At 48.6% G+C, this 25,379-nt stretch overlaps 2 protein-coding genes across 3 annotated transcripts in view; both read left to right on the forward strand.

Annotated features, from left to right (window-relative positions):
• Positions 1-949: 949 nt before the first annotated feature.
• Positions 950-9,381, forward strand: LOC123379569 (translation initiation factor IF-2-like). Its single transcript, XM_045035581.1, has 2 exons — positions 950-1,691; positions 8,514-9,381. Exon 2 carries the CDS (start codon positions 8,794-8,796, stop codon positions 9,379-9,381), a length of 588 nt encoding a protein of 195 aa, XP_044891516.1. The 5' UTR covers positions 950-1,691; positions 8,514-8,793.
• STK10 (serine/threonine kinase 10) overlaps positions 9,281-25,379 on the forward strand; it is a 118,880-nt gene continuing 102,781 nt past the window's right edge. The window contains exon 1 of one of the 2 annotated variants that reach the window (XM_011285468.4): positions 9,281-9,589. In XM_011285468.4, the coding sequence (XP_011283770.2) occupies positions 9,434-9,589 (156 nt within the window). In that variant the 5' untranslated portion in view covers positions 9,281-9,433. Of the gene's footprint in view, positions 9,590-15,838; positions 15,961-25,379 lie in introns of those variants that run through there. The other variant, XM_045035527.1, reaches the window with a different exon arrangement.

The raw sequence follows: 25,379 nt of genomic DNA on the forward strand, positions 1-25,379 counted from the left end.
TTTTAGGGAAAGACCAATAAACACAGATAAACTTTTGGCAAGTGTGATAAAAAGATTTCTAAAACTGAGAACGAGGAAGGGAACAATTATTGATGTGGAAGAGTTCAAAATACATATAAGAATACTATACACAGCTCTAAAAAGCTACATTAGGGGCGCCTGGCTGGCTCAGTGGGTGGGGCTTGTGACTCTGGATCTTGGGGTTGTAGGTTTGAAGCCCTATGTTGGGTGTAGAGATTACTTAAAATCTTCAAAAGCTAAAATATCTACGTCCAATAAATATACACCGTGAACCACAAATATGAGTCACGTACATAATTTGAAATTTTCTAGTAGCCACATTTTTTTAAAAAGTAAAAAGAAGAAATTAATTTTGATAACATTTAACCCAGTGTGTCTGAAATGTTATTTCAATTTGTAATCAATATACTTTTTAATTAGCTATTTTACAATTCTTTTTTCGAACTCTTGAGATTCAATTGACATACGACACTGAGTGAAAAAAATTTTTTAATGTTTATTTATTTTTGAGACAGCACGAGTCGGGGAGGGGCAGGAGAGGGAGACAGAGGATCTGAAGCAGGCTTTGCACTGACAGCCACAAGCCCTATGCGGGGCTCAAACTCACGACTGTGAGATCATGACCTGAGTGGAAGTGCGATGCTCAACCGACTGAGCCACCCAAGTGCCCCAACATTATGTGAGTTTAAACTGTACAACATGCGGGGCACCTGGCTGGCTCAGTTAGTAAAACATGACTTTTTTTTTTTAATGTTTATTAATTTTTGAGAAAGAGACAGAGACAGAGCACAAGCAGGAGAAGGGCAGAGAAGAAGACACGGAATCCGAAGCAGGCTCCAGGCTCTGAGCTGTCAGCACAGAGCCCAATGCAGGGCTCAAACCCATGAGCCATGTGATCATGACCTGAGCTGAAGTTAGATGCTCAACCGACTGAGCCACCCAGGCACCCAGAGCGCATGACTCTTGATTTTGGGGTTGTGAGTTCCAGCCCCACCTTGGGCATAGAGTTTACTCTAAAAAAAATGGGGGTACGACAGCTTTACTAGTCTTCTGAAGAATCAGGAAGAGAGGAAACTCTCCAACTCATTTTATGTGTCTAATATTATCTGCATGCCAACACATGGCAAATCAGTATAAGAAAGGAAAGTTATAAATCTCACTCATGAACATAAATGCAATAATTCTAAAGAAAACATTAGCAAACTAAACCCATACACATAAACACTGAGAAAAATAACACCCACAAGTGAATTCTTCCAGCACAGAAAAATAATCCCATGTGGAAACACAGAAATTTAAGAAGGGAACAAGAGCACCAGAAATTGAAAATGAGTGAGTAAATCTAAATGAGTATTTACCGTATACGACACTAAAAATAATGTCATATGAGGACTCTAGCTGCAGGTGCCCTCAGAACTCACCAGGAGCTACCAAGGGAAAGATCTGCTGCCGCTGGGAGGAGGGAGAAGAAACCGTGTCATATTTAACCGCATTTTTCCAGCGTTGTAGTCAGAGTGAGTGCTGCTAGCTGCTGTAACGACTCTTGGAATATCAGAACTCTTTGCCAATGCCATGGTAATTGGTAGCATTCAAGACCTGGTGCTCCGTCAGGTCAGCGGAGTTCCTGAGTGACCGCACAAAAAGACAAAGGACCCTTCCCTTTGCCCAAGGTAAGAGCCAGAGGTCTTTACCTGGGCACTGGGAGGGAGGGGTTTTGTTCTCCTCTCCCAATAGCACAAAGCTTTTGCTTTGAAGGCGGTTGCTTTTGCACTTCTGGGGAAGTAGTGGAGGCCTTATACTCCTCTCCTGGCAGCCACCATTAAATATTGCAACAACATGAGTGAAAAGAAGCCAGACTTAAAAGAGCACATACTGGGGGCGCCTGGGTGGCTCAGTAGGTTAAGCGTTCGACTCTTGGTTTCAGCCCAGGTCACGATCTCACGGTTCGTGATACGGAGCCCTGCACGGGGCTCCATGCTGACAGCACGGAGCCTGCTTGGGATTCTCTCTCTCCCTTTCTCTGCCTTCTCTTGCTCATGCACCGTCTGTCTCTCTCTCTCTCAAAATAAACAAATTAATTTTAAAAAGAATATGATTCCACTTAGATGATAAATTAGGAAAGGCAGTTCCAATATATGGTGGCAGAAAACATCAGCTGTTGCTGGGGCCAGGAGTGTGAATGGGGATTGCCTGGTGAAGAAGCAGAAGGAATTTTCTCAGATGAAGGACAAGTTCTGTACCTTGACTCTGGTGACAGTTACATGGGCATATACATTTGTCAGAACTCCTAGAACTGTGTGTTCACAATGGGTGCATTTTTCTTGAATGTAAATTAAACCTCAATAAAGTTGATTTTTAAAAATTACAAAAATTAGACACAAATAATTCAATCACATCAGTATTAAGCATATTTGCTCCATAGAAGACACTGTTTACAAAGTTAATGGATGATAAATCAGAGAGAGATTTGCAATGTCTAAACCAAATAATAAACTGCCATCAAAAAGTGAGACAAGAGGGGCACCTGGCTACTGGTAGAGCGTGCAATTCTTGATCTTGGAGTTGTAAGTTCGAGCTCCATGGCAGGTGTAGAGATTACTTAAAAATAAAATCTTAAGGGCACCTGGGTGGCTCAGTTGGTTAAGCATCCAACTTCGGCTCAGGTCATGATCTCACAGTCGGTGAGTTCGAGCTGTCAGCACAGAGCCTGCTTCAGATCCTCTATTCCCCTCTCTCTCTTCCCCTCCCCTGCTCATGTTCGCTCTGTCTCTCTCTCAAAGATAAATAAATATTTAAAAATTTAAAAAATAAAATAAAATCTTACAAAAAATTCAGGAACAATAGCAGTGAAACTGACAAATCACTTAAGTAGTAATTAGTAAAATATATTGTGCAAACACCAAAAATACAGTTCTCAGACCAGGAACACTCAAACCAAAACATGGAATGAGGCTCAGGAGTATATTGTTAAAAAGCAGTTTATATAGTGAGAAAGTAGTGACTATTTCTCACAGTGATTTGTTATTAGAATATTCTTAAATGATAAGGAAATTGTCAGTGGTTACCACCTATCAACCTTGGGAACCAGTTCAACTTTTGCTTGTGATTTCCAGAGGCATATGCAAGAAATGACCCAGGTCAAGTTAGTCTTGCAAAATAAGCTAAATTAAGCTTTGTTTGTATGACTAAAATGGTTTTGTCTGCTGAAGAATTTTCAAGCAAGCCTGGTCTCCATTTGTTTTTTATTTTAACATTATCTTGATTTTAAAACCAGATAAAGGCAGCACAAGAAAAGTATAGACCCATTTGACTTGTGAGCATAGATACAAAAATCCTAAATATAAGATTTGCCAGGCAAAATACTTACTTTCCGGGAATGCAAGAATATTTTAATCAATGAAATTCACCATTTTTTTAAATTTTTTTTTAACATTTATTTATTTTTGAGACAGAGAGAGACAGAGCATGAGCAGGGGAGGGGCAGAGAGAGAGGGAGACACAGAATCCGAAACAGGCTCCAGGCTCTGAGCTGTCAGCCCAGAGCCCGACGCGGGGCTCGAACTCACGGACCGCGAGATCATGACCTGAGCCGAAGTCGACGCCCAACCGACTGAGCCAACCAGGCGCCCCAGTGAAATTCACCATGTTTATAGGCTAGGGGAGAAAAATCATATGATTAATTATATGATTGACATATAATAAATGCATAAAAATATTTGCTAACGTTCTACTTTATAGATGATATAAAAACGATATGCTATGATAAAAAAATTTTTAGCAAATTAGGAATAGCAGGAAGCTTCTTTTTGTGTAAAAATCGTTTGCCACCATGCTTTCACAAATATCATACCTGGTGGAGACACTTTAAACCCTTTTCCATTAAATGTTGGACCAAGACAAAAATTCCCATCTTCACCGTTACTGTGTAACTAACATATGGCTAGAGCCCCTAGCAAATGCTATAGGAAAGGACAAGAAATAGGAAATGTAAAGACTTGTAGTAGAAGCTCTACAAAGCCCCGTGACATCTCTCAACTTAGGGGTGTTTTCTTGTCCCTCAAGCAGGGCATGCTGGAAGTGCTGCCCAAGGGAGCAGCTCTTGGCCAAGGACAGATGGGGCTTGGGGAAAAACTTCCCATTTCCTTGCCTCTGGGGTGAGTTGACTCTGAAGTGTGTTGTGTCTTGAGTTCCAGAATTCCCCAGTGGGATTTAGCCCCAGGTGGCTGCAGTAGTAATCAGCTCCAAAGTGCATCTTTTTTCTTTCTTTCTTTTTTTTTTTTTTACAAGTTCATTTTGAGAGAGAGTGGGGGAGGAGCAGAGAGGGAGAGAGAGAGAGAGAGAGAGAGAGAGAGAGAGAGAGAATCGCAAGCAGGCTCTGTGCTATTAGCTTGAAGCTCGATGCAGGGCTTGAACTCATGAACTGTGAGACCATGGCCTGAGCTGAAGTCGAGTGCTTAACTGACAGAGCCACCCAGGCGCCCCAAAGTCCATCTTTTACTGGCTTCATGCCTCCCATTCCCTACTGGTGCCTCCTGGCATCACCTCCCAAATAAACTACTTGTACCCAAATCCTGATCCTTCCGTCTGGGGGAATCCGACCTAAGAATGGTGTCAAATGCTTTTTCTATGTTGTGACTGTGATTTTCTTTTTTCCTTTGTCAGTGCAATGTCTTACATTGATAACGGTCTGATGTAAGACCGTTCTTGTACTCCTGGATAAACCTTTCTTGGTCATGATGTTTTTATTCACCTCTGGTTTCATCTGGCTAGTAATTTATTTTTCTCTCATTTAATTCATAAGTGAAAATAGCCTATAATTTTCTTTTACTGTCCTTATCTAGTTGTGGTCAATCTTATTTCATAAAATGAGTAGAATTCCTTTTTTTCCTATCTTCTTAAAAAATGTATATGAAGAGACGCCTGGGTGGCTCAGTGGGTGAAGTGTTGGACTTTGGCTCTGGTCATGATCTCACGGTCTGTGAGTTCAAGCCCCGTGCTGGGCTCTGTGCTGACAGCTCAGAGCCTGGAGCCTGCTTTGGATTCTGTGTCTCCATCTCTCTCTGCTTGCACTCTGTCTTTCTCTCTCTTTCTCTCTCTCTCTCAAAAATAAATATAAAAAAATGTATATAAAGAGAGAAAAACAAAACAAAACAAAGCAAAAAGAATACGTATAGGGGGAAATTATTTGTAGTGCTACATAACCTGATGTCTTTTGGTAGGTATAGACTTTTGATTTTTTATTTTCTTTATTGGTTATTAGTTTATTTAGGCTTTTGTTTCTAATTCAAATTATGTATATTTATAGGGCACCCGGGTGGCTCAGTCAGTTAAGTGTCCGACTCTTGATTTCCACTCAGGTCCTGATCTCACAGTTTGTGAGACAGAGCCCTGGGTTGGGCCCTGCACGGACAGCTCAGAGTCTGCTTGGGATTCTCTCTCTCCCTCTCTCTCTGCCTCTCCCCTGCACTCTCTTTCTCAAAAATAAACATAGGGGCACCCAGGTGGCTCAGTCGGTTGGGCGGCTGACTTCGGCTCAGGTCATGATCTCGCGGTCCGTGAGTTCGAGCCCCGCGTCGGGCTCTGTGCTGACAGCTCGGAGCCTGGAGCCTGTTTTGGATTCTGTGTCTCCCTCTCTCTCTGACCCTCCCCTGTTCATGCTCTGTCTCTCCCTGTCTCAAAAATAAATAAAAGCGTTAAAAAAAATTAAAAAAATAAACATTAAAACAAGAAATTATGTATCTTTATACATCATTTATATATATTATTTATATCATTTCTATTTTCTTGCACATGATTACTAATTTCATGTAGATTACAATTTTTTATGTTGGAGCGCCTGGTTGGCTCAGTCAAGGAGCATGCGACTCCATTTCGAGGTCGTGAGTTTGAGCCCCATGTTGGGTGAGGAGACCACTTAATTTTTTTAAAATTTATTCACATAAATTTGTTTAAAATATCATTTTGTGATTTAAAAACCTTCACAGTACCTGATATTATATCTCTTTTTTCATTGTCTCCGGTGAATATTTTTCCTCTCTTTAAAAATTTTTTTTGACTAGTCTACTAGTTACTTCTGAAATGTTCCTCTAGTTTTGTTGAACCTGTTTGATTTCTTACAACCTGATTGAAGTACAGTTTACGTGTCGTAATATTCACCCATTTCAAGTGTACAATTCAGTGATATTTATTTATTTAATTTATTTTGAGAGAGAGAGAAAGAGAGAGGGGCAGAGGGAGAGGGAGAGGGAGTGAATCCTAGGCAGGCTCTGTGCTGTCAGTGCAGAGCCTGACACGGGGCTTGATCTCAGAAACTGTGAGATCACGACCTGAGCACAAACCAGGAGTCAGACATTTAACCGACTGAGCCACCCAGGTGCCCCTCAGTTCAGTGATTTTTAGAAAATCTACTGAGTTGTGACATCATCACCATAATCTTATTTATTTATTCCTAGAGAGAGAGTGCATGAATGTGGGAGAGGGAGAGTGGGAGAGAGAGAGAGAGAGAGAGAGAGAGAGAGAGAGAGAGAGGGAGGGAGAGAGAGAGAGAATTTTGAGCAGGCTCCACACTCAGCCTGGAGCCTAATTCCGGGCTTGATCCCATGACCTTCGTATCACGACCTGAGCTGAAGTCGAGTCCGACTCTCAACTGACCCACCCACATGCCCATATACTCCAACTTTAGAATATTTTCATCACCCTAGTAAGGTTCTTCATGTCTATTTACAGTTAATCCCCATTTCGTAGCAACATTAATCTATTTTCTGTCTCTGTGAGTTTGCCTTTTCTAGATGTTTCATGAAAATAGAACCTTAAAATATGTGGTCTTTTGCCTCTTCCAGACATTTCGTATCAGCGAAATCATATGTGTTCTTTTGGGTTGGGCTTCTTTCACTTAATGCATTTGGATGAACCTCTCCATTTTTGTTTCTCATTTCATTTCTTTCTGGAGCGATCACAGAGCCAGTCACAGAGCCCTGGGTTGGTGCACCTGGGTTGGTGCAGGCCTGGGGATGAGCTAAGGCTTGGACCTCTCATCCCCTCAGACCTACAGCTTCTGCAAAGTCACAATCTCCACTTTCCAGGGGGAAAGACTTCCCCTTTGTCCCCTCACCCTCTTCGTGGAGTTGGTCAAATGGACAGAAACTAATGAAAGACCCGCCTTTCAGCTTGTTTGGGGAGGTTGAAACATTGGCTTTCTCAGTGAGAATTTTCCTTCTTTTAGTGGCAAAGACCCTCTACAGTTCTAACTGCTCGGGAAGGTGTTGGAACCTTTCAAACCTCTTGGCAACCTTTACTCGGGGAACGTGTTGTGCAGACCACCACCAACCAGCATCCCAGGCTTCTTTAGTTAGTTTTCCAAACTAAGAACTACACTTTATATTTGCACCCTGCTCAAGAAGGGGTGAAAACATCTCAATATTGGCATGCTCTGTAGGGGTGGGGATTCCCGGAGAGTGACATTCCCTGAAATGCTATTTGATTATGAGGTAGATTTATAATCCAGTCTTCCTACCCTTCAGCATACTTTATTTGGAAATGTAATATAAAAAGTGGCCAGGTTTTTTGTTTTTGTTTTTGTTTTTACCAGCAAAATGGGTTTATACAAGAATATAAGAAAATCACAATTCAGGACATGCATGCTAAGGCAAAACCATAGGCAAATACAACAGACGAAGGAAAATAACTGTATTTTATGGAGAAGGAGAAAGTTGGAGAGAATTGTTTGGAAGGAAATCCTATTAGAGAAAAGCAAGAGTTTGGGGTGATAATGGTTTTCCATTGACTGAGTTACCAGGGTAGTCAATTTCTTCCCCAAGATGCAATATGCATCTTTCCCTGTTGGGCCCTGTAATTGATGGTTTTCCTGTTGAATATTCTTTTTTTTTATTTTTTTTAAAAAAATTTTTTTAACGTTTATTTATTTTTGAGACAGAGAGAGACAGCATGAGCAGGGAAGGGGCAGAGAGAGAGAGGGAGACACAGAATGTGAAGCAGGCTCCAGGCTCTGAGTTGTCAGCACAGAGCCCGACGCAGGACTCGAACTCACGGACCGCGAGACCATGACCTGAGCCGAAGTCGGCCGCCCAACCGACTGAGCCACCCAGGCGTCCCTCCTGCTAAATATTCTTATGTTGGGGTTTGCAACTGACAATTTTTCTGTAATTGACATCAAGTGCTGCCAGATCCCCCTTCTAGCCTCAGGACTCCGCTCTAGTGAGGTTTCTTTTTATCAGTTTTCACAGAATCACTTTGTAGATTAGATAAAAGTATCATTGCCCCAGTGACAGCGAACAGTAGCTGGTACAGTGGCAGTGGAGCGTGTCAAACAGGCAGGATGAAAGATGATGGTGGTCAAAGAAAACTTCAGTTCTATCTGTAATGAGCTCATTTTTTAAAATTGGGAAATTAAGACTAAGAAAGTTTTTACTTAATATGTGTATATACCTTAAGATCCATCATAAAGCATGTGATAACTAAGTTTTTTCCTCCAGCCCTCTAATGCTGACCGGTTTGTGGATCCTGGTCGGGAAGAGCCCCTGGGAAGCAGGAAACGAGCGAGGAAGCCCAGGCCTCCAGGGCCTGACGGCGGCCGCAAGGGGCGCAGCATTTCGTGCACTAGGAGGCAGCACCACGCCGAGGAAACCGCACTGGATCCGCCAACGGGATGTGCAGCCTGGGGCTGGTGCCTTTGCTCGCCGGGAGTCCTCACTTGAAAAGTGGGCGCGAGCAGAGCAGGCTTGCGGAGTAGTTGCGGGGCAGATTAAGTGATTAATGATGCCTTTCACCTTCTTGGCTTTGGACAACAAATCAGTGGGCGTTCGCGAAAGCCAATTTGCTTCCCCTCTCGCCCCCACAGACATTTTGAGAGCCACGCGGCGTGGCTGGCCTCGCAGACCCGGGCCGGTCCCGCGGAAGGATGCCCTAAGCTGTGTTAAAGCCCAGCCCGTAGCTCGCGGGCGGGCGGCGCGCAGGGGACTACAGTTTCCAGAGTGCCCTGCGGCGACGGGCGGAGCCGGGGAGCGCCCGCAGCCAATTAAGGGGTCTTCGGGCGTTGCCGGGGAGCGGCAGGTGGAGCCGGGCCGTGGGTGGGCGCGGGGCCAGGTCCCCAGAACGCGTCCCGAGCCCCGGTGGGGGCGCGGCGCGAACTGGGCGGGCAGTCGGGAGGCGGCCCCCGGGACGGGACCGAGCGGGGGCGGGGACCGCGGCCGCCTGCGCGGTTCCGGGTGCTCCCGCCGCGCGCAGCCCGGGGCGCACTTGACCGGGGACGGGCTGCGGGGAAGGGCGGGTCTGGGGAGAACCCCCGAGCGCCGCGGCGTCCTCCAGCCCCTCCTCCTCGCGGCCGCCGGAGCCACAGCCTGAGCCCGAGCCGGAGCCGGCGCCACCTCGCCCCCCGGCTCGCGCGCCCTCAGCCATGGCTTTCGCCAATTTTCGTCGCATCCTGCGCCTGTCTACCTTCGAGAAGAGAAAGTCCCGCGAATATGAGCACGTCCGCCGGGACGTGGACCCCAACGAAGTGTGGGAGATCGTGGGCGAGCTGGGCGACGGCGCCTTCGGAAAGGTTTACAAGGTGAGGGCGCTGGGGATGGGTGGCCCCGGGCGCGTGGACCGGGTCCGGAAGGAAGGGGCGCGGGCCCGGATCAGTCCTGGCCCCGGCTCAGAAGGGCGCAGAGGGGCTGCCGGCCCTGAACTCGGGGTTCCGCGCTTCGGTCCTGGTGACCCTTGTTCTTTGGGGAGACCCTCCCTCAGCCCGGCTGGTCCCTCCGTGCTGGGCGCCCCCTCTGGTCACGGCCGCTGCCCCCAGCTCGTTTCTGAGTACTTCCTGTGCGTCCGGCACCGCGCTGGGCGCCGCAGGGGGAGACAAAGGGGCGCTTATAGGACCTTGGCATCCGAGACGAGACATCCGCCGTAAAACGGATTCTAGGCATACTTTGTAAGGCCACACAGATGCTGTGAGAATGCCGAGGCGTGGAGACCGAGAAACTTCTGCCGTGTCTGGAAGAGTTGGGATCGGTGGAGCTGGGGACACACCTGAACTTGAGCCAGAGCCAGGAAAGGAGGTGGCCCTAGAGTGAGGCGTTAGGCTTGGAAAGAAGGGGAGGTCAGGGCTCTGTGAATATTAGGCTGCAGGGATTGGATTTGACTGTGTGTGTGAGTCACAGCCGGGGAGCCTTCCAGTTTGCAGTCAGTCACCTTTCCCCTAGAGGAATAAGGGGGCAGAGAGCTTTTGTGGAGGGATGGGTGGGGCAGAGCTGATTAATTCTAGACACGTTTGCAGCAGGTCATTGTCTGGTTCCTGCTCCTGTGAACCAAGTCTGAGTTGCTGAGTTGTATTGGAGACCCAAACACATGGGGCTTGACTCCACCCTTCCCTCCCCCCCCCCCCATCTCCTTTCCCTGAAGCTTCACTGAGAGAATCCCCCAGTTGCTGTGTAACTCCAGGAGAGGTCTTCCTTCCTAAGGCACCATCACCGTTCTTGGGGTTCCAGTTAGCTTGTACCCCACTCTGACCCCAGGATTGCCCTTTCAGGAGGCTGGCCCACAGAGGGGGCTTCTCCAGACCCACCTGCTCAGGACTTGCTCTCTGCCCTGCAAGTGGTCTAGAGCCTAGTTACCAAAGTGTAGTCCCTGGCATTAGCATCACCTGGGAGCTTGTTAGAAATGCAGACTTGCAGGTCTGGCCCCAACCCTGCTCAATTAGAGCCTGCATTTTAACAAGATGCTCAGGTGATTGCTAAGCGCACTGCGCCTAGGGGCAGTTTTGAGGCCATTCAGGCCCACTGGGTGCCTGTGTTGTTACCTCACCACCTCTCCTCAGAGCCCGCACTTCCTGTTACAGGGTGGAACCCCCACTGGAGCAGAGGTCCTGTGGTTGGAGAAGCAGGCCTCTGTGTCACTCACACCCGTGGCTTTCTGGCTGCCTTGATTTGCTGCCCTTCTCTGCTTGAGGGCTCTGCTGTCTTTGAGGACAGCCAGCACATTCTTAACTTGGCACATCTCTTCTTTACCCTTCTCACAGCTGCGTCTTCCTCCTGGTGGCCCCAGGAAACTGCCCTCAGCCTTGCAGCAATCTTCCTGGACATGCTGCCTTCTCCAGTGGGAGCCTGCTCTTCCAGATGTGCCCTGACCACCACGAGGGCAGCTGGACCCTTGGTCAGCTTACCACATCCTTTTTGTCCAGAAGATGCAGTTGGTGTTTTTAGCTCACACTGTTGGCTCTCACTGATGTTTCTTGTCTGTTAGGGGCTGGCTTTCAATCGCAGTCTTGTCCCCCTCTCCCAGTGTACCTGGCTCCATATGGATCATTTTCTTTCAAACCTAAATGCAGAACTTTGCTTTTATACTGGTTAAGATTTCCCCCTTGTCAGTTTCACTTGTCATTTCCGCCTGCTTTAGCCCTGTAAAACGCCCTCGCTACTCTGGAAGTTTCATGCAGAGGAGTGCATCTGATTCACAAGTTGCTTTGTCTCCTGGTATCTCCAGAGTGAGGGGACCCTTTTTAAGTGAATCTAGTTCCCCAAGCTGTGAGCTGCCTCACACCATCTCAGAACCCCTGATTTTCTCATAATTAAGACAAGGGAGAGCTAGGCCAAGAGAGCTGTGTGATGGCTGATACTCGTGGACAATTTATTAGGTCACCTGCTTGAGCTTAGGGTGTGACCCGCTGATCTAACCCGACCTCATGTTGTGTGTGGGGATACTGATACTGGGGCTCTGGGAGAAGAAGGGACTAGAACCCAGGGCTCTGAGCTTCAGTTTAACACTTGCCTTAGTTACCAGCTAAGGAAGACCCATCCTGGATGGGAGATCCCTGTCACCCAGGCTTCCTATTCTGAAGTACTGCTTGCTCGGTCCCTTCACATTGACGTTGAAGCAGGTATTGCTTTACAAAAGACTCTAATCAGGGACCATAACTCTTTCCCACTTCATTGTTCCCTGGCGTGGCCGCCATGGCAGCAAAGGCCGGAAGGTCCATCTAGGTTTTATGGCTGGGACAGGACTTAACGTTTTGACACAGTGCCTGGGGAACTAGCTGGCTGTGAACTGGGGAAGTAATGGCACCGTCTCATCTTTCTATCTTAGAAGGAACAGGTTCTCCTGGCTCCCCACGTGGTGAAGACCTTCCCGAGGACTTCCCTGGCCTATGACGCCTTAGGGATCCCAATTTGTCAGATTCGTGTCAGGACAAGACTGATTACAGGTTTCCTGATGAGTCTTGCAGAAGCTCAAAGCCTAAACATTAGCAGTCTCCAGATAGGGAGCCCCTTTGCTCCCCTTCTTCCTGATAAACCAACATTTGGCCTCAAAGAGGAGGGTTGGATTAATTTTGGGCGGAGTCAGGGTCCTTCTCACCTAATCCTTGTGGGATGCAAATGGATTTCAAAAGAAAATCATTTCTAGCTTATTACTAGGTACAAAGCAAATGTTACCATATCTATGGTTTCAAATTTCTTATATCATTTCAAAATTCTTTTTTTTTTCTTAATTTATTTTTTAAATGTTTATTCAGTTTTGAGAGACATGAGCCGGGGAGGGGCAGACAGAGAGAGGGAGACACAGAATCCGAAGCAGGCTCCAGGCTCTGAGCTGTCAGCACAGAGCCTGATGTGGGGCTCGAACCCATGAACCGTGAGATCATGACCTGAGCTGAAATCGGCTGCCCAGCCAACTGAGCCACCCAGGCGTCCCCATTTCAAAATTCTTCTTAAAAAAATCATCTTTATTCTGAAGACAAGGTAGAAAGGGGAGGGAGTGTTTGATATCCTATTGAGTAGAACGAAGCTGCCTTTAAGCAGGTTGTGGTTGCTGTTATAGCGGCAGGATGGTACTCGTGTGCTGAGCACAGAGTGAGCAAACATCAAGAGTTGGGTTGGGGGTGCCTGGGTGGCTCAGTTGGTTGAGCGGCAGACTCTTGGTTTTGGCTCAGATCATGATCTCACAGTTTATGGGTTTGTGAGTTCAAGCCTCATGTTGGACTCCCCACTGACAACACCAGAGCCTGCTTGAGATTCTCTCTGTCTCCTTTTCTCTCTGCCCCTCTCCTGTGCATGCTCTCTCTTAAAATAAAAATAAACTTTTCTTTTTTTAATTGTTTATTTTTGAGAGAGAGTAAGAGAGAGTGTGTGTGTGTGTGTGTGTGTGTGAGCGGGGGAGGTCCAGAGAGAGAGAGGGAGACACAGAATCTGAAGCAGGTTCCAGGCTCTGAGCTGTCAGCATAGAGCCTGACACGGGGCTCAAACTCATGAACCTCGAGATTATGACCTGAGCCGAAGTCAGAGGCTCAACTGACCCAGCCACCCAGGCGCCCCTCAAAATAAAAATAAACTTTAAGAGTTGACTTAGCAGTCTGAGATTATTTTTCTGCCTTTTTTTTTTCTTTTTAAAGATTTTATTTTTAAGTAACCTCTACCCCCAATGTGGGACTCAAACTCACAGTCCTGACACCAGGAGTCACATGCTCCACTGACTGTACCAGCCAGGCGCCCCATTTTTCTGCTTCTTAAAAAAAACTATTTTGGGGGGCGCCTGGGTGGCGCAGTCGGTTAAGCGTCCGACTTCAGCCAGGTCACGATCTCACGGTCTGTGAGTTCGAGCCCCACGTCAGGCTCTGGGCTGATGGCTCAGAGCCTGGAGCCTGTTTCCGATTCTGTGTCTCCCTCTCTCTCTGCCCCTCCCCCGTTCATGCTCTGTCTCTCTCTGTCCCAAAAATAAATAAACGTTGAAAAAAAAAAATTAAAAAAAAAAAAAACTATTTTGGTTCTGATCTTATGCTGCTTGTGAGCTGTTAAAAGCCTTATGATTTTGCAAAGAACGTTTTTTTTTTTTCTTTAGGTAAAAAGAAAAACACCATCCTAATAAGTCCCATCCATTGCTTTTGACATTTTGATACATTTCCTTACAGACTTTATCAGCTTTTATGGTGAGAAAAATGTTTTAATGCAGGGTTGGAATCATACAATCAGACATACCTACAGTGTTGTATACTGTCTTTCGTTCCTAAAACATCTTTCCGTATTATTCTAAATGCTTCCTACATACTTTCTGTGATGGCTCAGTACCGCCTTGCTCTTAATCTTACTGGATATTTAATTTTTTTTTAAATTAAATGATTTTTAAAAAAACGATTAAATGCTTATTAAGTGCTGTGTGCTGTGTTAAGCACTGTACATAATATAGTCAGTTCTGCTGTAATGTAACTAAGTGTTCCTAAAAATTTTGGAGCTGTGCAAAATCAGTAAAGAATGGACGCCTTATAAGACATGCTGCTAAGGGCAGTGCTTAAAAAACGGCAGCAGGAGCCCATTAAAAAAAAAAAAAAAAAAGGAAGCTAAGAACCCCGTGGTACAGTTGTACACAAGTTTTGCAGATAAGAAATACAAACATACTACAATAAATATAGCACTGTATGGTGAAAAAGAGCTGCCGGGTGCTGTGGCTGTGGGTGCGTTAGGGCAGGTGAAGCCGTGGGAGGAGGGTTATCTGAAATCCGGCACTAGGTGGGACCCCAGATGCGGAGGGCTGTGGCCCAGAGGCCGCTGACAGATGTTTGAGGTCCATGCCTGTGTGTTGTGGGCGTTTCTTTGCAGCTTGATTTGGGTGGATGCAGTTTTCCGTGTTCACCTAGTGTTTCTGGCAGGCAAAACTGCCCGTGAGCAAATTCACATTTAAGCGTCTTGATGAAATTGTTCCGTAATATATCAGTAGTCTTGGGACCGAGTTGGCGTGTCCAAAGTGAGCATTATGGCTGAGCTGTACGTTGATGATGAGTTTTGCTGGTAAAGTTCTTTTTGTGTTTTAAATCCTTTTTCAGGCTAGACTCCCAGAAGGGCTTTACTGGGTTGAAGGGTATGCCTATTTGAGGATGATTTTTAAAAGAAAATGAGAGAAGTTAGTAGAGGCTTCCTTTTGCCCCTTGCTCTCGCCAAGGGCCAATCCTCTGAGTTCTCTGGGGCCTTGGAAAGGCCTGCCCTCCTTGGGGACCTCAGGTGCCCTTGGACCCAGAGAGCCATTGTTAACCCTCACCCTTCAAGTGCCATATCCTGCCCTGCGATTTCAGATGACAAAGCCGACAAAGGGGACGTTTGGTGAGGTGGGAGCCAGCTGTCGGGCCTTCCGCCCCTCCCGGCCAGAGTCATGCTTTCACCTCCTCTCCTGCCCTTAGTTTTAAGGCCCGGTTTCCGCTTCCTCTGGGGCTGCTGAGGGCTTGGCCTGTGCGCCTCCCCTCCTCCTCCTCCTCCTCCGGAAAGAGATCTGCCCCCAGGCAGTAACCTTATTTCCGCTCAGCCTAGTGTTTCTAAATAGAAGTCCATGCTATTGTGAGTGTGTTCCTGGCTCGATCCTAAACTCAAGTGGCCCTAGCTTCCTGGGGTGTTGCCCACCTTGCGGGGTAGGGTGGCGGGGGTGGGGGTGTCTCTTGAGCAGCTGATTTAGCACTGAGACCTTTTCTGGCTGGCTCCAGAGCAGGCCCTGGCGATGTGAGCTAAACAGCTAACCAGATCCCCACCCCCACTTCCATCTGGGTCCCCTGACCTCTGGAGGTTACCCAGACCAGGGGACAACCGCAGGGACTGCCACCCCAAAGCCCCCAGAAAATAGCCCTGTGCCAGCTGCCGCTTAGGGCAGTACAGCAGGGTGATTAAGGGAAGAAGTTTGAGGGTCAGCAAGATCTGGGTTTCCACCTGAGCCAGTGACGTCCCACTCTGAGCCTCAGGCTCTTGTCTGTAAATGAAGGTGATAAGTCAGAGGATAGGAGGGCCAAGGTGCTTGTAGCTCCTGATCCCCACCCAGGAAGTGGGCAGGAAAGGAAGATACTTTGTTATTGTTGATGCTCTTGGTATCACAAAGAGAAGGTCCTGGCCAGTTACTGCTGTTTAACTGGGGACCAGGAAGAAATACGTTCGTGTTTGTTGTGACAGAGAACCAGCGTGAGTTCGCTCCTTGGTGAGTCACAGGTACAGGTGGAGTTGTCCCGCAAAAACTTGTGGCAAATAAGCACATCGCGGGGAATAACTTCCAAAGCCGTGACTCCCGGAGCAAGGGTGAATGGGCTCCTTTTATTTAGGGTTGGGATGAATAATTAGAAAGGGGAGCCTCGGCCCCAGGTAGAAGCCGGCATAAAGTCGGGCATGTACCTGGAGGAAACATACCGATAAGTATATTCTGAGTCACGTAAATGAGGCTTGTGCTCCTTGGGCGGAGATTTTAGCTTTCTGATGAGGGAACGGTAACTGTCAGTCATTCCACAGGTCCCTCCGTGGTCCATCTGTGCAGGTGTGGGTTGGGGGTTGAGCTCAAAATGGTCCGGGGGGGTCTGGGCCGGCGGAGTTTGTCCTGGCCGTCCTTCTTGCTTGAGGGGTAGTTTCGATTTCCTTCGAGGATGCTGTGTCCATCGCGCCTTTTGCCCGAGTTAAGAGATAGTTGGAAAGAAGAGCCTGAGGAAATAGGTGGGACAAAGGTCTGTGGGAACAAGCGGGTGAGCAGTACAGGACAGGTCTTGGGGGTCTAGCTGGTGACAGTAGCTTGGCTCTTATGCCAGGGCTCGCCACCTCGGCACTGTTGACATTTTGGGCAGGAATCCTTTGTTGAAGGGGCTGTCCGTGCATTATCGGGTGTTAGCAGCATCCTTCGCTTCCACTCGTTAGAAGTGCCACCAGGGCCAGCACCACCCTCCCCTCGGCCCCCCTACTTGTGACGGCCCGAAGTGTCTCCAGACATTGCCGCCTGCTCTCTGGGGGGCAGAATTGCTCTAGTTGGGCACCACTGCCTCATTGGAGTGAACTGGCTCGATTCACTATGGCAAACAGTATTTGTTCGTGTCTGCGGGTCAGGTCCCTGAGTGTAGGATGGGAGACTCAGGCCTTGCAGCCAGGGGGACCAGCGTTCGAATCCTGGCTGTCCCACTTAGCAGCTGTGCGATCTGAGCCTCAGTTTTCTCATGTGTACAGTGGGGCTGAGACTAGGACTCACCCCCCACGAAGGGCACAGCAGTTGGCTCAGAGGAGGTGCTCCGTGGTGCCAGCAGCCTCCTCTGCTGCTTGGTGGGGGGAGGACACAGGGGGTTCTGCTGGGGAAAGTGGAGAAAGGGGAAGGCTTCCACCAGGCAGGGCAGGTGGGGTGGTGATAGCAAGCTGGAGAGAAGGAAGCCTGGGCCAGGAGAGAGGTCAGAGAGTGAGGCCTGAGGTTGCCGGCCTGCACACTGATTTGTGTGGCTCCCACGGTGGCTGAACCAAATTTGAAGCGATTGCCAGCATTTTGAAATCATGTGTCACATAAAAGCCCCCCTTCCCTCTGGCTACCACCAGTCTGTTCTCTGTATTTAGGAGTCTGTTTTTGGTTGCTTTGTTTGCTTTTTTCCCCTAGATTCCACATATAAGTGAAATCATATGGCACTGGTCTTTCTCTGACTTACTTCACTTAGCATTATACCCTCTGGGTCCATCCATGTTGTCCCAGATGGCAAGATCTCATTTCTTTTTATGGCTGATTAATAGTAACATATAAAGTCTTCTTTATCCATCTATTTACCACTGGACACATGAGTTGCTTCCATATCTTGGCTATTGTAAATAATGCTGCAGCAGACATCGAGGTGCATATGTCTTTTTGAATTCGTGTTTTCACTTTCTTTGGGTAAATACCCGTAGTAGAAATACTGGATTGTGCGGTATTTCTATTTTTACGTTTTTGAGGAACCTCTGTCCTGTTTTCCACAGTAGCTTCAGCCGTTTGCCTTCCCGCCGGCAGTGCATGAGGGTCCCTTTTTCTGCACATCCTCACCAACACTTGTTTCTTGTTTTTTTTTTTTTTATATATATTTTTTTCAACGTTTATTTATTTTTGGGACAGAGAGAGACAGAGCATGAACGGGGGAGGGGCAGAGAGAGAGGGAGACACAGAATCGGAAACAGGCTCCAGGCTCTGAGCCATCATCAGCACAGAGCCCGACGCGGGGCTCGAACTCCCGGACCGCGAGATCGTGACCTGGCTGAAGTCGGACGCTTAACCGACTGTGCCACCCAGGCGCCCCTGTTTCTTGTTTTTGATACTAGTCATTCTGAGTGTGAGGTGGTATCATTGTGGTTTTGATTTGCATTTTCCTGATGATCAGTGACGGTGAGCGTCTTTTCATGTGTCTATTGGCCAGCAATTTTTTGTTTGTTGGTTCTTATTTTTCAATTCACATCCAAGTTAGTTAGCATACAGTGCAATGTTGATTTCAGGAGTAGACTCTAGCGATTCATCCCCTACGTAGAACTCCCAGTGTTCGTCCCAACAAGTGTCCTCCTCAATGCCCATCACCCATTTAGCCCTTCCCCCCACCCACAAGCCCTCCAGTAACCCTCAGTTTGTTCTTTGTATTTAGGAGCCTCTTATGTTTTGTCCCCCTTCCTGTTTTTATGTTATTTTGCTGGTGGCCACCAGTTTAATAGTATATTCTATTTAACCCAATATATCCAAAGTATCATTTCAGGATATAATCAATATAGAATAAAAGAGATATTTAATATTCTTATTCCATATTAAGTCTTTACAATTGGTTTGTGTTTTGTGTTTCCAGCACCTCTCAATCTGGGCTAGCCACATTTCAGGGGCTCAGTGGTGACGTGTGACCGCTGTTCGGTACAGTGCAGATCTGGCCTCTGACGTTTACCAACACCTTGTGCCTTCCTCCTGGGCCCCTCTACACATTTCTGTTGCTGCCTCAAGACCAGCGGTCAGTGGGTTTGGGAGCTGGGCATGGCCGGAGGGGCTGGCTAGGGCAGGGCCAGATCAAGAATACTATTTGGGGGCCCAGTCAAGAAGGCCTCGAATGCCAAGCTGAGGAATTTGGTTGTGTTGGTTTTGAGCTCAGCTAATGTCCTGCCTGCCCTGTGTCCAGGGCCTGACCAGACCAGCCTCCCGCAGTGTTAGAGTGGAGCTAATTTTGGATGGTCACCAGAGGAGGGGAGTTGGGGGATGTCAGAGCCAGGGTTCCTGGCTGCCCAAGGCCGGGGTAGCCATTAATGAGTGAAGGCTGGGACAGAGTGGCCACACCCTGCTGGCTGGAGCAGGTGGGGGTAAGAGGAAAGGCCAGAGCTGTGGTTGGGGCCCAAGTCAGAGCCCAGGGAGAAGCACTGACGGAAGGCATCCAGTCCAAGAATGAGATGTTGTACCATGGGCGGGAGGCGTGGAAGATTCTAGAGAGCAAGGGATGGTAGTTAGGAAGAGGCAAGAAGTTAGAGAGGATGAGGTGGGAAGGGAAACTCACATTTGCCCGGGATCAGAGATGGCGTAGGAACTTGGATGAGTTTCTGGAGTTACAGCCTGGCTCGCTGCCTCTTGCGGTGATCCTGAGAGAAGTACTTACCCGCGTGCCTCTGTGTCTTTAGCTGCAAGACGGCGGTGGGAGTAGTACTGCTGCAGGGTGGATGGAGAATGAAATAACCCAAGTGGTAAACCACTTGGCCCAGGACCTTGGAAAAGCTCAAATCCAGGTTAGCCATTGGAATTATTAATTGAGCACTTCCCGTGTGCCAGGCACTGTGGGTTCCAAGGTGAACAAGATAAATGAGTGGGGAGTTGCTCTTCTTATCCGTTCATCGTTGATGCTTCTGCCAACCTCGGGAAGGGCAAGGGTTAGTTAGCATCCTCTCTCTGCACCTGACGAAGCAGAGGCCCAGAGAGGTACCTGGATGGACTTGCTTCGGCTCACACCGCTTCTCCGTGGCAAGGCTGGGACTTGAACCTAGATGTCTCTGGCTAGGAGCCTAAGCCTTTTCTACTGTACACTATGGAGGGAAAGATGAGGGGGCTTAGTGTGAGGAGAGATTCCCGGGCCACCTCAGTGTGGTGTCTCCTTGTGGCCTTGGCGTTTCTGTGCCCAGCGACGTGACCCTCCTCCCTAGGCCTGGCTCAACCTTAGCTGGGTCTGGGCCCCGAGATGGGGGCGGCGGCCTCTCACATGCAGAGGAAGTGGTGACTAGTGTAGGCAGGGCTCAGGCTCACAGAGGAAGTGGCGGGGGAAGCTGGGTGCTCCTGGCCTCCTCCTGGGGCTCTGGTGGGTGTGGGCGTGCTGGTGCCACAGCATCCTAAGGTTCTGGGTGCCCCTGAGTGCTGCCAGCAGGGTAGGGAGGCTTGTTACTCGAAGAGCTTCTTCCTCCCTTCCCCTTTCTCCCCACCCCCCTTCTCCCTCCTCCCCTGCACTCCCCTTCCTCTTCACTCACTCTTTTCTCTCTTCCCCTTTCTCTCTGCTTTCCCCTTTGCTACACTTTTTTTTTTTTTCCTTCCTTTCCCCATAGCTTGCTTATTTTGTTTTCTCACTAACAGGCAATACCAGAACCAGAATTGAGGCCCTGAGACTCCAGAGGATTAACCACTGTGCTAGCGACTAAAGCATTAACTGTAGCCAGCCTCTGTCCGGTGGGGGAGGGGCCACTGAGAGGAGTTGAAGGAAGGACATCCCTTTTCTGTCTCAGGACCTTTGCACTTGCTGCTCTCTCTGCCTCCCACTCTCTTCCCACTACTCTGTGCAACCAGGGCCCCTTCTCATCCTCTGGGTCTCGACTGACATGTCCCTTCTCAGGCCTGCTCTGACTACCCCTCCCTGGCCATGGTGCCAGTTCCCTGCTGATTTCTTTCGGAGCTCCAGCCACAGACTGGGTTTCTTTTGCGTGTTGTCTTGTTTATTTTTCTTTCCTCTCTGGAAGATGTAAGGTCCCCGCAGGCAGGGAGTTCTCCATTTTTTTTGTGGCCAACATAGTAGATGCTCATAGCAGATGCTTAGTTAATTTCTCCTGTGTGAATGAACAACGAATGAGTAAATGCTAGCCCTAGCTTCTTCTCTGTAGGCAGGCCCAGCACTGTGCTAATGAGTGTAGGCACAGGGATCCCTGCTGAGCTTTCTCCTAGTTTCCCTGCCTCCTTGCTGTGTGACTTTGGGAAAGTCGCCTCACCTCTCTGAGCCTCGGCATCTTGAGCTGTAAAATGAGGATCGAGATAGCGCTTCCTTTAGAAAACTTAATAGAAGATGGAGACCTGGCCAGTCCTTACCACCCATAGTGCTCAGAATGGAGGGAGAGGTAAATGCCGTCGTGGTGCTGATGATTATTCCTGCTGGTTGACCAGCACACCTGGCTCCTGAGGGTTGGCAGGCAGAGTCCCTGGAGGCCCCTGGTCCGCCTCCCCTTTCTGGTCATGCAGGAGGCTGCTTCTTACATAGAAGCTGGTGTTTCGGGTTCCCAGGGGTCAGCCGGAAGCTTCTTGCTCTCCTGCCCAAGAACGTGATAAAGAGGCTCCACCCAGCCTTTGGGAAGCTCGCTCCCTGCCTGCTCCGTTGGGTCCAGGGTGGCCGCTCTGGGTGGTGAAAGAGCAACATTCATGCCCCAGAGGGCACGCCTGCCTTTGCCCTCCTTCCTGGAAAGCTCCGGCCTGTTCTGTCTGGGAGCCCAGGCCCAATTCTTGGCCCCTGAGGCTGTTGCCACCATCAAAGCTGGCTTTGTCACCCTGAGGCAATGACCCCCTCGGAGCTGGCCTGCTTCCCTGTTTGGCCTGGAGATTCTTTCTACCTTTGTTTTGCCGCTTCGCTTCGTGGGCTCTGGTCCCCTGGCTCTTATTCAAGCCTCCTCCTCCCTCGAGTGCCCTCCACCCCCACCCCGCTTTGAGGTGACAGGAAACCCACTGCTGCTTCTGTTGGCCAAGGAGGGAGCGGGGGACTGGTGCCTACAGTAATGAGGAACCGGTGCCGGCTCTGGCCGAGGCTCTGCTCTGTCTGTAGACCGTCTGAGGCCGACAAGGTGAACCTCAGAAGGCCTGTGGAGCACCTCCCACCTCCCACGGGAGCCCCGCCTCCGAGGCTCCTACTTGGTGGTGCAGGAGTCCCGGCTCGGCCATTGTCGTCTTTTTGCTGTGTGACTTTAGGCGAGTGACGTTACCCCTCTGAGCCTCGGTGTCCTTTTCTGCAAAATGGGGATAATACCGTTCCTCTCACAAGTGGGACGTAATTCTTGTCCCGCACCATGGAATACCGGCAGGAGGTATTCCCAAATGCTCACGGCAGTTTTTCTGGGAGTATCGGTGTGTTTTTTTTTTTTTTTTTTTAACTGAAGTATAATTCACGTACATGTGATGTAATGTATAATTAATGTTACTAGTTTCATCTCGTGGTGATTCCGACAGGTCTGTGTCTTTACCACCTGCAGTCTTATGAGGCCAGTACCCAAGGACACGCAGCCAGGATACAGCAGGACTGGCCTGCGCCTCGCTTCACATATTTATTACATCTCGTGTCAGCCAGGGCGTGGGGAGGGCTGTCAGCCTGCACGACCGTGAGGCATGAAGCGGCCCAGCCATTTGGAGAGCTGTCTGGCATCTCGTGATGGAGTCTCGGGCCCCTGGATGCAGCACCATGTGACGGCGTGGAGTGGCCTGACCATATGTCCGACCCGTCATGGCCTTGCCCTTTAGCGGAGCAGTCTGCAGCTATTGGAGCTGATGCCGCGGCAGAGTGTCCTGTGATCCACAGGGCCGATCGTGACGCCTTGTTAAATGGCATGACCGTCACCGCGTACAATACACGAGCATACTGGTCAGTGAAGTGAAAATGACAAATCAGTGTGTACAGTTTAACCCCACTTTTATAAGGTATGGGAGAACATATCCGTGGAGAGAGAGAATAGTGAACAAACACTTGTGGGGTGCTCACTTCGGGCCAGCCCTGCCCCGAGCGTCGGTCACATAATTAATTAGCTCAATGAATGCCCACAACAGCCGCGAGGCAGGAACTGCTTAGCAAAAGGAGGAGAGTGAGGGACAGAGAGGCCACATAAGTCCCCTGGGGTCACACAGCTGGGAAATGTTAGGGTGGGTTCAGCCACAGCAGGCACAGGCAAGAGGTGCTACAAAGTGCTGCAGGCAGTTTTCTCTGGGATTATGGGTGTTTTTCTTTAACTGAAGTATAAGTAATGCACAGTGTTCTATTACGTGGAGCATGTAACGATTCAGTAGTTCAGTGTCAAACTCCGTGCTCACCACGGTCAGCGGTTGCCATCTGTCCCCAAACAACATTATCACAGTATCATTGACTACATCCCCTATACTGTAATTTTTATCTCCATGACTTATTTTATAACTGGACGTTTGTACCTCTTAATCCCCTTTATTTCACCATCCCCCACCCACCTCCCCTCTGGCAACAACCAGTTCTCTGTATTTAAGAGTCTATCTGTTGGTTCATTTGTGTGTTTTTTAGATTCCTTATAAAAGTGAAATCATAAGGTGTTTGTCTTTCCATCTCATTTTGTTTCGCTTAGCGTGATACCCTCTAGGTCTGCTCAAGGGATTATGGGTGGTTTGATTGTCTTCTTTGTAATAATACATTTTGAAGACTCTTTTGTTTTTTAATGTTTATTTTTGGGGGGGGGGCAGAGAGAGAGAGAGAGAGAGAGAGAGAGAGAGAGAGAGAGATTGAGAGAGATTGAGAATCCCAAGCAGGGGCTCAAACTCACAAACTGTGAGATCATGACCTGGGCTGAAATCAAGAGTTGGATGCTCAACCGACTAAGGCAGCCCTGGAGAAAGGTGCTTCCTTCTTTCTTCCCTCCCTCCTCTCTGCTCTTGACCCTGGGCTGCCCTCCTGCTGTGACTCAGCACCCATTCCTCTGCGGGCCCTCCGCTGGCTCCAGGGGGCTTGGGAGAGGTGGGAGCAGCGTCTCTACATCACCTTTCTCACCCCCTTTATCAGCACGAGGTGAGGTTGGATCCCCATCGCTTCTGAAGAGCTGAGATCTGAAGGCTCCCACATCCCTGGCCTAGTTGGACAGCTTGCCCGGGTTTTCTGTCAAGGCCACGGTGCGATATCTTTTAGGCTAATCCTGTTGGGTTTTGGTTTTTTATTTGCTAGCCCAGAAGGATTTGGAGGCTCAGGCATTCCCTGCTGTGTCAGGATAGCTCGCCAGACATCTCTTCCCACCCCCCCACCCCCCCACCCCCTGGGAGAGAGTATTAAATGGCCGTCTTTGGAAGCCATACCACTCCTCTGCTTTGTGCTTCACAATCTTTGCCATCCTTAAGTGTCACTTGTTCTGAAACTTGGCACTCTCGTTCGTCCTGAGCTGAAACTTGGCCCAGCGATTATTGATAGGGAAGTGGTTTCTCTCCACTTGGCAGGACTCAGTTAAGTGTGTATATCCTGCTCAGTCAGAGGCTTGGGCTTCCCCAAGGTAGAGAGGAGACAGCTTTCAAAACCAGAGAACAGCTAGAGATTCAGGAATATAAATACGTTGAGGAGAAAAGGGACTTCTCATCACTTCCTTTCCATCCTTAGGTGGAGGACACATCGTTTCTTTTTTTGCACGGAGATACCAATGCCAATTCAGCCATCCACCCATAACTTAAAAATACGTAGTGTGTACTATGGCTGAACATGGTGGCAGATATATTGGTGAACAAGCTAAACATGCTTTTAGGCTTTTGAAAGTGAAACATACACGGTCCTAAGCGAGGAACGTAACAGTCAGTAGTTAACCCATTAACCCATGGTGGTTTATAAACTTTCTCGTGTGTCTCTGGAATTGTCCACATCTCTGCCGGGAAACTGAAGTCTGGTTCCTTGCCTTCCTGAAGGGCGCTTAGCTGGTAAGTAGTAGAGTCGGGATTTGAACCCACCTCCTGTGCTTTTTCCATTCCACAAATCATTTGATGGAAATTTGCCCGCTTCTAAGTTTGCCAAGATGGGGACATGGGTGGAATGGAGTAGGGTAGGTGCCTGTAGAAAAAACTTTCTTGGCTACAAGATGAAGGGAAGGAGAGAGTCTGGTGTTCACAGAAGCCAACAGTGTAGCTCAGGGTGCCTGGGTGGCTCAGTCAAGCATCTGACTCTTGATTTCGGCCCAGGTCATGATCTCAGGGTTTGTGAGTTTGAGCCCCGCATCAGGCTCTGCACTGACAGCACAGAGTCTGCTTGGGATTTTCTCTCCCTCTCTCTCTGCCCCTCCCCTGCTTGCTCATGCGTGCGTATGCACGCGTGCAAGCTCGCTCTCTCTCTCTCTGTCAAATAAACTTAAAAAAAAAAAAAAACAGGCTCTAGTGCCTTTTGGAAAAAAAGATTTGATGATTGTTTACTGTCTAGTCATACTTTTCATTCCTTTCTTCCTGTCTCACACACACCTGCTCTCCCATCCACCCATTCATAGTCCTGCTTACTCACTCTCCTGTCCGTGCATCCTGCCACACGCCCATCCTTCCATGTAGCCCTCTCTCCCTCCCTCTCTTCCACTAACCCATCCACCCACCCTCCTTTTCATGCACCTGTCCATCCAGCTCCCCGTCCACTACCCACCTGCCTATCATTCTCTCATCTTCCCATTTACTCACCCTCCCAGACT

The sequence above is a fragment of the Felis catus genome, chromosome A1 (assembly GCF_018350175.1).
Source record: "Felis catus isolate Fca126 chromosome A1, F.catus_Fca126_mat1.0, whole genome shotgun sequence".
Lineage (NCBI taxonomy): Eukaryota > Metazoa > Chordata > Mammalia > Carnivora > Felidae > Felis > Felis catus.